This window comes from Salvelinus namaycush, chromosome 31 (assembly GCF_016432855.1).
Source record: "Salvelinus namaycush isolate Seneca chromosome 31, SaNama_1.0, whole genome shotgun sequence".
Classification (NCBI taxonomy): Eukaryota; Metazoa; Chordata; class Actinopteri; order Salmoniformes; family Salmonidae; genus Salvelinus; species Salvelinus namaycush.
In genome coordinates, this window is record NC_052337.1 from 5,177,656 (window position 1) to 5,189,861 (window position 12,206).

The window sequence follows — 12,206 nt, forward strand, 5'->3', positions numbered from 1 at the left end:
TGAGATGCACTGATAAGGAAAGAACTCATTGGAGAGCAATTACAATAACGCAGGCTAAAGCCACAGGATTACCAATCATGGATCTACTCTCTCCAGAGCTCACTGGGGTAGAGTCTGATCTCTACTCTCTCCAGAGCTCACTGGGGTAGAGTCTGATCTCTACTCCCCAGAGAGCACTGGGGTAGAGTCTGATCTCTCCTCTCTCCAGAGCTCACTGGGGTAGAGTCTGATCTCTACTCTCTCCAGAGCTCACTGGGGTAGAGTCTGATCTCTACTCTCTCCAGAGCTCACTGGGGTAGAGTCTGATCTCTCCTCTCTCCAGAGAGCACTGGGGTAGAGTCTGATCTCTACTCTCTCCAGAGCTCACTGGGGTAGAGTCTGATCTCTCCTCTCTCCAGAGCTCACTGGGGTAGAGTCTGATCTCTCCTCTCTCCAGAAAGCACTGGGGTAGAGTGTGATCTCTACTCTCTCCAGAGCTCACTGGGGTAGAGTCTGATCTCTACTCTCTCCAGAGCTCACTGGGGTAGAGTCTGATCTCTCCTCTCTCCAGAGCGCACTGGGGCAGAGTCTGATCTCTACTCTCTCCAGAGAGCACTGGGGTAGAGTCTGATCTCTTCTCTCTCCAGAGAGCACTGGGGTAGAGTCTGATCTCTCCTCTCTCCAGAGAGCACTGGGGTAGAGTCTGATCTCTCCTCTCTCCAGAGAGCACTGGGGTAGAGTCTGATCTCTCCTCTCTCCAGAGAGCACTGGGGTAGAGTCTGATCTCTCCGCTCTCCAGAGCTCACTGGGGTAGAGTCTGATCTCTCCTCTCTCATGAGCTCACGGTGGTAGAGTCTGATCTCTCCTCTCTCCAGAAAGCACTGGGGTAGAGTCTGATCTCTCCACAGCTCACTGGGGTAGAGTCTGATCTCTCCTCTCTCCAGAAAGCAATGGGGTACTTACAGGGACGCCAGGTCAGCGGAGTCAATCACCACCTTCCGGAGACACCTGAAACCCCACCTCTTTAAGGAATACCTAGGATAGGATAAAGTAATCCTTCTAACCCCCCCCCCCCCCCCCCCCTTAAAAGATTTAGATGCACTATTGTAAAGTGGTTGTTCCACTGGATATCATAAGGAGAATGCACCAATTTGTAAGTCGCTCTGGATAAGAGCGTCTACTAAATGACTTAAATGTAATGGGTAGAGTCTGATCTCTCCTCTCTCCAGAGCTCACTGGGGTAGAGTCTGATCTTTACTCTCTCCAGAGCTCACTGGGGTAGAGTCTGATCTCTCCTCTCTCCAGAGAGCACTGGGGTAGAGTCTGATCTCTCCGCTCTCCAGAGCTCACTGGGGTAGAGTCTGATCTCTCCTCTCTCCAGAGCTCACTGGGGTAGAGTCTGATCTCTCCTCTCTCCAGAGCTCACGGTGGTAGAGTCTGATCTCTCCTCTCTCCAGAGCTCACTGGGGTAGAGTCTGATCTCTCCTCTCTCCAGAAAGCACTGGGGTAGAGTCTGATCTCTCCGCTCTCCAGAGCTCACTGGGGTAGAGTCTGATCTCTCCTCTCTCCAGAGCTCACTGGGGTAGAGTCTGATCTCTCCTCTCTCCAGAGCTCACGGTGGTAGAGTCTGATCTCTCCTCTCTCCAGAGCTCACTGGGGTAGAGTCTGATCTCTCCTCTCTCCAGAAAGCACTGGGGTAGAGTCTGATCTCTCCGCTCTCCAGAGCTCACTGGGGTAGAGTCTGATCTCTACTCTCTCCAGAGAGCACTGGGGTAGAGTCTGATCTCTCCTCTCTCCAGAGAGCACTGGGGTAGAGTCTGATCTTTCCGCTCTCCAGAGCTCACTGGGGTAGAGTCTGATCTCTACTCTCTCCAGAGAGCACTGGGGTAGAGTCTGATCTCTCCTCTCTCCAGAGAGCACTGGGGTAGAGTCTGATCTTTCCGCTCTCCAGAGCTCACTGGGGTAGAGTCTGATCTCTACTCTCTCCAGAGAGCACTGGGGTAGAGTCTGATCTCTCCTCTCTCCAGAAAGCAATGGGGTAGAGTCTGATCTCTCCGCTCTCCAGAAAGCACTGGGGTAGAGTCTGATCTCTACTCTCTCCAGAAAGCACTGGGGTAGAGTCTGATCTCTCCATTCTCCAGAGCTCACTGGGGTAGAGTCTGATCTCTCCGCTCTCCAGAAAGCACTGGGGTAGAGTCTGATCTCTACTCTCTCCAGAGCTCACTGGGGTAGAGTCTGATCTCTCCTCTCTCCAGAAAGCAATGGGGTAGAGTCTGATCTCTCCTCTCTCCAGAAAGCAATGGGGTAGAGTCTGATCTCTCCTCTCTCCAGAAAGCACTGGGGTAGAGTCTGATCTCTACTCTCCAGAGCTCACTGGGGTAGAGTCTGATCTCTACTCTCTCCAGAGAGCACTGGGGTAGAGTCTGATCTCTCCTCTCTCCAGAAAGCAATGGGGTAGAGTCTGATCTCTCCAGTGAGAGAGAGATGGAGAAGAGAGAAAGACGGAGAGAAAGATGGAAGGCACAAAGAGAGAGAAAGATGAAGCAGAAAGAGTGCGATTGGGGGGAGAGAGAGAAAGATGAAATGGCGAGAGAGAGAGATTAAAGGGAAAAAGAAAGACAGAGACTGTGTACCTGGGGGTAGCCTGGTGGGTGGGGCATTTCGGGCCCAGGCGTACATGATGGAGGCTTCGTCCTCACAGGTCCCCTTGACACTCCCACAGTCCCTGAAAGAACCAAACAACAGCACTGGGTCAATACAGCCCCTCCCGTCTCTGGTCTCAACTAGGTCCAGAGTTGGATGGACTCTACGTGGGAACAATATTGATGAGTCACACACACACACAGAACTATAATACTATCATATCCTAGAACGACATCCATCTACACCACAACAGAACTATCATATCCTAGAACGACATCCATCTACACCACAACAGAACTATCATATCCTAGAACACCATCCATCTACGCCACAACAGAACTATCATACTATCATATCCTAGAACACCATCCATCTACACCACAACAGAACTATCATATCCTAGAACACCATCCATCTACACCACAACAGAACTATCATACTATCATATCCTAGAACACCATCCATCTACACCACAACAGAACTATCATATCCTAGAACACCATCCATCTACACCACAACAGAACTATCATACTATCATATCCTAGAACACCATCCATCTACACCACAACAGAACTATCATATCCTAGAACACCATCCATCTACACCACAACAGAACTATCATACTATCATATCCTAGAACACCATCCATCTACACCACAACAGAACTATCATATCCTAGAACACCATCCATCTACACCCCAACAGAACTATCATATCCTAGAACACCATCCATCTACACCACAACAGAACTATCATATCCTAGAACACCATCCATCTACACCACAACAGAACTATCATACTATCATATCCTAGAACACCATCCATCTACACCACAACAGAACTATCATATCCTAGAACACCATCCATCTACACCACAACAGAACTATCATATCATAGAACACCATCCATCTACACCACAACAGAACTATCATACTATCATATCCTAGAACACCATCCACCTACACCACAACAGAACTATCATATCCTAGAACACCATCCATCTACACCACAACAGAACTATCATACTATCATATCCTAGAACACCATCCATCTACACCACAACAGATCATACTATCATATCCTAGAACACCATCCATCTACACCCCAACAGAACTATCATATCCTAGAACACCATCCATCTACACCACAACAGAACTATCATATCCTAGAACACCATCCATCTATACCCCAACAGAACTATCATATCCTAGAACACCATCCATCTACACCACAACAGATCATACTATCATATCCTAGAACACCATCCATTTACACCAACATAACTATCATATCCTAGAACACCATCCATCTACACCACAACAGAACTATCATACTATCATATCTTAGAACAACATCCATCTACACCCCAACAGAACTATCATATCCTAGAACACCATCCATCTACACCACAACAGAACTATCATATCCTAGAACACCATCCATCTACACCACAACAGAACTATCATACTATCATATCCTAGAACACCATCCATCTACACCACAACAGAACTATCATACTATCATATCCTAGAACACCATCCATCTACACCACAACAGAACTATCATATCCTAGAACACCATCCATCTACACCACAACAGAACTATCATATCCTAGAACACCATCCATCTACACCACAACAGAACTATCATATCCTAGAACACCATCCATCTACACCACAACAGAACTATCATATCCTAGAACACCATCCATCTAAACCACAACAGAACTATCATATCCTAGAACATCATCCATCTAAACCACAACATAATATCATATCCTAGAACACCATCCACCTACACCACAACAGAACTATCATATCCTAGAACACCATCCATCTACACCACAACAGAACTATCATACTATCATATCCTAGAACGACATCCATCTACACCACAACAGAACTATCATATCCTAGAACACCATCCATCTACACCACAACAGAACTATCATATCCTAGAACACCATCCATCTACACCACAACAGAACTATCATATCCTAGAACACCATCCATCTACACCACAACAGAACTATCATACTATCATATCCTAGAACACCATCCATCTACACCACAACAGAACTATCATATCCTAGAACACCATCCATCTACACCACAACAGAACGATCATATCCTAGAACACCATCCATCTATACCACAACAGAACTATCATACTATCATATCCTAGAACACCATCCATCTATACCCCAACAGAACGATCATATCCTAGAACGACATCCATCTAAACCCAACAGAACTATCATATTCTAGAACATCATCCATCTACACCACAACAGATCATACTATCATATCCTAGAACACCATCCATCTACACCCCAACATAACTATCATATCCTAGAACACCATCCATCGACACCACAACAGAACTATCATATCCTAGAACACCATCCATCTACACCACAACAGAACTATCATACTATCATATCCTAGAACACCATCCATCTACACCACAACAGAACTATCATATCCTAGAACAACATCCATCTATACCCCAACAGAACTATCATATCCTAATACACCATCCATCTACACCCCAACAGAACTATCATATCCTAGAACACCATCCATCTACACCACAACAGAACTATCATATCCTAGAACACCATCCATCTACACCACAACAGAACTATCATATCCTAGAACACCATCCATCTACACCACAACAGAACTATCATACTATCATATCCTAGAACAACATCCATCTATACCCCAACATAACTATCATATCCTAGAACACCATCCATCTATACCCCAACAGAACTATCATATCCTAGAACACCATCCATCTACACCACAACAGAACTATCATATCCTAGAACACCATCCATCTACACCCCAACAGGATTATTATATCCTATAACACCATCCATCTACACCACAACAGAACTATCATACTATCATATCCTAGAACAACATCCATCTATACCCCAACAGAACTATCATATCCTAATACACCATCCATCTACACCACAACAGAACTATCATACTATCATATCCTACAACACCATCCATCTACACCACAACAGAACTATCATATCCTAGAACACCATCCATCTACACCACAACAGAACTATCATATCCTAGAACACCATCCATCTACACCACAACAGAACTATCATATCCTAGAACACCATCCATCTACGCCACAACAGAACTATCATACTATCATATCCTAGAACACCATCCATCTACACCACAACAGAACTATCATATCCTAGAACACCATCCATCTACACCACAACAGAACTATCATACTATCATATCCTAGAACACCATCCATTTACACCCCAACATAACTATCATATCATAGAACACCATCCATCTACACCACAACAGAACTATCATATCCTAGAACACCATCCATCTAAACCACAACAGATCATACTATCATATCCTAGAACGACATCCATCTAAACCACAACAGAACTATCATATCCTAGAACACCATCCATCTACACCACAACAGAACTATCATACTATCATATCCTAGAACACCATCCATCTACACCACAACTCAACTATCATATCCTAGAACACCATCCATCTACACCACAACAGAACTATCATATCATAGAACACCATCCATCTACACCACAACAGAACTATCATACTATAATATCCTAGAACCCCATCCATCTAAACCCAACAGAACTATCATATTCTAGAACATCATCCATCGACACCACAACAGAACTATCATATCCTAATACACCATCCACCTACACCACAACAGAACTATCATATCCTAGAACACCATCCATCTACACCACAACAGAACTATCATACTATCATATCCTAGAACACCATCCACCTACACCCCAACAGAACTATCATATCCTAGAACACCATCCATCTACACCACAACAGAACTATCATACTATCATATCCTAGAACGACATCCATCGACACCACAACAGAACTATCATATCCTAGAACACCATCCATCTACACCACAACAGAACTATCATATCCTAGAACACCATCCATCTACACCACAACAGAACTATCATATCCTAGAACACCATCCATCTACACCACAACAGAACTATCATACTATCATATCCTAGAACAACATCCATCTATACCCCAACAGAACTATCATATCCTAGAACACCATCCATCTATACCCCAACAGAACTATCATATCCTAGAACACCATCCATCTACACCACAACAGAACTATCATACTATCATATCCTAGAACAACATCCATCTATACCCCAACAGAACTATCATATCCTAGAACACCATCCATCTACACCACAACAGATCATAGTATCATATCCTAGAACACCATCCATTTACACCAACAGAACTATCATATCCTAGAACACCATCCATCTACACCACAACAGAACTATCATATCCTAGAACACCATCCATCTACACCACAACAGAACTATCATATCCTAGAACACCATCCATCTACACCACAACAGAACTATCATATCCTAGAACACCATCCATCTACACCCCAACAGAACTATCATATCCTAGAACACCATCCATCTACACCACAACAGAACTATCATATCCTAGAACACCATCCATCTACACCACAACAGAACTATCATACTATCATATCCTAGAACGACATCCATCTACACCACAACAGAACTATCATATCCTAGAACACCATCCATCTACACCACAACAGAACTATCATATCCTAGAACACCATCCATCTACACCACAACAGAACTATCATACTATCATATCCTAGAACACCATCCATCTACACCACAACAGAACTATCATATCCTAGAACACCATCCATCTACACCACAACAGAACTATCATATCCTAATACACCATCCATCTACGCCACAACAGAACTATCATACTATCATATCCTACAACACCATCCATCTACACCACAACAGAACTATCATACTATAATATCCTAGAACCCCATCCATCTAAACCCAACAGAACTATCATATCCTAGAACACAGAAGGTAATAGTGTGCCCCTGACTTGATATGGAGACCGGCAGTTATGGTTAAAGGCCAGTAACGCCTTACATTGTTTCTCCTGATAGCTAGTGTCTAGAAGATATTCCCATCATTTGTTCCAAATGAATACACCACACTCAAAGATTAGGAGCAAGCAGCAGCAGCAGTAGCAGACGCTTCCGTTAAGAGCCTCATGCCTCCCAGATTCCATTTCATGCCTTTGTGCGTTCTGGGAAACACCATTAAAAGCATATTGTCTTCACTTTTGACACAATAATGACTAACCTTACTACTTTTCACCCTATTCTTCCTGTTACAGAGAGTTCACAGCTTGAACGTGTAGCAGTGTGTACTCATCATTGATGTTGTCCCCCCTGTAGCTCTCGAGTGTGTTGCACAGGAGAGCCGGTGCAACGAGGGCTAGGTGACACGAGTGGGTTAAAAACAGAGCGTTCCTTTTTCAGGAGAGTTTTTTTTTTTAGCTCGATGTGGAATTGGGTGGATGTGCTAGCTGTGGGCTAAGCAAGTGTTCTGATTGGGTAGACACATTGTGTTCGTCCCAAATGGCACCCAGCCTCTTTATAGTACACTAGGTAGCGACTAGGGTGCCATTTGGAACGAACACTCTTCGTATGGCCTATTTTCGTGCCCCCCCACTGATCCTCCAGAGCTTCCTTGTGATTTCAGAAGCAGCTTCACAGGCAGTTTCAGAATATATCTCAACCGCTTTTCACTCGAGGAATGCCAAATGTGCTTTCAGAGTAGGGAGGAATTTGAAAATCACCCCCGCAGGATAGCTGAAGAAGAGATGAATTTTTTTCATGAAAAACAGGATAACCGAATGGATGAAAGGAATTAAAGCCCGAATGGCTTTAGTCATAGTCATAGTCAACACACGGTGCTCTTTAAAAACCAGGTTTGATTAGAAAATGTCCTAATTTCTTTGTGAATATTTGCTGTGCGACTCTAGAGGTGTATTCTTATTTGACCCTCCCAGACACAGGAAGCCAGTAGATGCTGAGCCGTGTTTCACTTGAACGTTGGGGTAGTGTAATGTGGTCTTCGTCTTCCTCATCACATATACTGAAGAGTCCAATCTGAGAGGAGGAAAGATAAACAACCCCTCCCGACGAGCGACATGCAGCACACACCCCCCTCACACACCCCCCTCACACACCCCCCTCACACACCACCCTGTACAGGGCTCCCATGATCTCTGTTGTCGAGGTGACAGCAGTTGCTATGGTAACAGGCAAGTTTATCAGTGAGCGTCTGAAGAGGTTTCTTCTTCCTCTTCCCTCTGTTTCTTCTCCTTTTTTCTCTCTTGTGCGTCTCTCTCTTCTGCCCCTCTCCCTCCCTCTTCTGCCCCTCTCTCTCTCTCCTGGCTCTCGCTCTCGCTCTCTCCTGGCTCTCTCTCTCTCCTGGCTCTCGCTCTCTCCTGGCTCTCGCTCTCTCCTGGCTCTCGCTCTCTCCTGGCTCTCGCTCTCTCCTGGCTCTCGCTCTCTCCTGGCTCTCGCTTTCTCCTGGCTCTCGCTCTCTCTCTCTCCTGGCTCTCTCCTGGCTCTCACTCTCTCTCGCTCTCTCCTGGCTCTCTCTCTCCTGGCTTGCTCTCTCTCCTGGCTTGCGCTCTCTCTCTCTCTCTCCTGGCTCGCTCTCTGGCTCTCTCCTGGCTCTCTCTGGCTCTCCTGGCTCTCTCCTGGCTCTCCTGGCTCTCTCCTGGCTCTCTCCTGGCTCTCTCCTGGCTCTCTCTGGCTCTCTCTCTCTCTCTCCTGGCTCTCTCTCTCTCTCCTGGCTCTCTCTCTCTCTCCTGGCTCTCTCTCTCTCTCCTGGCTATCTCTCTCTCTCCTGGCTCTCTCTCTCTCTCTCCTGGCTCTCTCTCTCTCCTGGCTCTCTCTCTCTCCTGGCTCTCTCTCTCTCTCCTGGCTCTCTTTCCTGGCTCTCTCTCTCTCTCCTGGCTCTCTCTCCTGGCTCTCTCTCTCTCTCCTGGCTCTCCCTCTCTCTTTCTCCTGGCTCTCTCTTTCTCCTGGCTCGCTCTCTCTCTCTCTCTCCTGGCTCGCTCTCTCTCTCCTGGCTCGCTCTCTCTCTCTCACCTGGCTCGCTCTCTCTCTCTCTCCTGGCTCTCTCTCTCTCTCCTGGCTCTCTCTCTCTCTCCTGGCTCGCTCTCTCTCTCCTGTCTCTCTCTCTCTCTCTCTCTCTACCTCTCTCTCTCCTGGCTCTCTCTCTGCAATGATTAGAGTGGTCCAGCTGATTCTTTAAGTGTAGTAGGACAGTTAAACCCAACACTGATTCTTTAAGTGTAGTAGGACAGTAATACCCAACACTGATTCTTTAAGTGTAGTAGGACAGTTAAACCCAACACTGATTCTTTGTACCCGAAGTGTTGAGGGGATGGTTTTTATCAAGTCTAGTGCTTGTATTCAGGCTCATAGGGCTGAGGAAGTGAATAAAGTGCTGTCTCTTTGTACATTTGTTCTTCGTTGTGCTACAATGGACAGATCAACAAGTCTTTACTAACACACAACTGTTGTGTGTTCTACAGACTGTCTGTTTGGTCAACCAGGTAGATTCATGTGTAAAGTACTGTAGAAATGCATAGGGATATTCTTGCTACATTGTGAATCAAAGCATGTACTGTGTTGTGGTGTGCTTTGACTTTACCAGTAGTTGGTGGTGGAGACTGGTGTCCGGCAGCCATACAGGAGCATGTGATGGGCTGTGTCCATACTGGCATGAGGCTCAAAGTCCACTGAGGGAAAAGAACAACACAGTTACAGGGTTAAAGTCCTTGGCAAAGCACTTGTCTCCACAGGGTTTGTTTTAGGAGGAGAATTCCACTTGTCAAAGACAATTTATGCTAGTCTCCTCTGATTCTTCGAGAATAATGAGGTTGTTTAGACGCCTTGAAGTCCAGGATGTTTAGACGCCTTGAAGTCCAGGATGTTGACTATGTCTTGTTTTTGGATGAAACAACCAGGTCTTCAGAATAAAAAAAAACAGAGACATTTACCTACTGAGTGGACAAAACATTGAGAACACGTTCCTAATATTGAGTTGAACCCCTGCCCGCTTTGGCCCTCAGAACAGCCTCAATTCATCGGGGCATGGACTCTACAAGGTGTTGAAAGCATTCCACAGGGATGTTGGCCCATGTTGACTTCAATGCTTCCCACAGTTGTGTCAAGTTGGCTGGCTCTCCTTTTGGTGGCGGACCGTTCTTGATACACATGTGAAACTGTTGAGCGTTAAAAACCCAGCAGCGTTGCAGTTCTTGACACAAACTGACACCTACTACCATACCCCGTTCAAAGGCACTTAAATCTTTTGTCTTGCCCATTCACCCTCTGAATGGCACACATACACAATCCATGTCTCAGGTGTCTCATGGCTTAAAAATCCTTATTTAACCTGTCTCCTCCCCTTCATCTACACTGATTGAAGTGGATTTAACAAGTGACATCAATAAGGGATCATCACTTTCACCTTGATTCTCCTGGTCAGTCTATGTATTCCTAATGTTTTGTACACTCAGTGTATACAATGCATTCGTTAAGTATTCAGACCCCTTGACTTTTTCCACAATTTGTTACATTACAGCCTTATTCTAAAATGTATTTTTTTTAAATCCCCCCTTCATCAATCTACACACAGTACCCCATATCAAACAGCAAAAAAAAAAATTGACATTTTTAGAAATGAAATCACATTTACATAAGTATTCAGACCCTTCACTCAGTACTTTGTTGAAGCACCTTTGGCAGGGATTACAGCATTGAGTCTTCTTGGGTATGACACTACAAGCTTGGCACACCTGTATTTGGGGAGTTTCTCCCATTCTTCATTGCAAATTATCTCAAGGTTGGTCAGGTTGGATGGGGAGCGTTGCTGCACAGCTGTTTTCAGGTCTCTCCAAAGATGTTCGGTCAGGTTCAAGTCCGGGCTCTGGCTGGGCCACCGCTGCGTTGTCTTGGCCGAAGCCACTCCTGCGTTGTCTTGGCTATGTACTTAGGGTTGTTATCCTGTTGGAAGGTGAATCTTCGCCCCAGTCTGAAGTCCTGAGTGATCTGGATGAGGTTTTCTTCAAGGATCTCTCTGTACTTTGCGCCGTTCATCTTTGCCTTGATCCTGACTAGTCTCCCAGTCCCTGCCGCTGAATAGCATCCCCACACCATGCTTCACCGTAGGGATGGTAGCAAGTGTCCTCCAGAAGTGACGCTTGGCATTCAGGCCGAAGTGTTCAATCTTGGTTTCATCAGAGCAGAGAATCATTAGGTGCCTTTTGGCAAACTCGAAGCAGGCTGTCATGTGCCTTTTACTGAGGAGTTGCTTCCGTCTGGCTAATCTACCATAAAGGCCTGATTGGTGGTGTGCTGCAGAGATGGTTGTCCTTCTGGAAGGTTCTCCCATCTCCACAGAGGAACTCTGGAGCTCAGTCAGGGTGATCATTGGTGATCTCCCTGACCAAGGTCCTTCTCCTCCGAGTGGTTTAGTGGTTCCAAACTTCTTCCATTTTAGAATGATGGAGGCCACTGTGTTCTTGGGGACCTTCAATGCTGCAGACATGTTTTGGTACCCTTCACCAGATCTGTGCCTCGACATAAATCCTGTCTCGGGG

The 12,206-nt window shown here is 45.6% G+C and overlaps 1 protein-coding gene across 4 annotated transcripts in view; it reads right to left on the reverse strand.

Annotated features, from left to right (window-relative positions):
* Positions 1–12,206, reverse strand: part of pam (peptidylglycine alpha-amidating monooxygenase) — a 140,875-nt gene that overhangs the window by 83,351 nt on the left and 45,318 nt on the right. For all 4 annotated transcript variants that reach the window (XM_038970032.1, XM_038970034.1, XM_038970033.1 and 1 more), the window contains 2 exons: positions 10,253–10,340; positions 2,613–2,704 (listed from right to left, as the gene is read on the reverse strand). In XM_038970032.1, the coding sequence (XP_038825960.1) occupies positions 2,613–2,704; positions 10,253–10,340 (180 nt within the window). The remainder of the gene's footprint in view (positions 1–2,612; positions 2,705–10,252; positions 10,341–12,206) is intronic.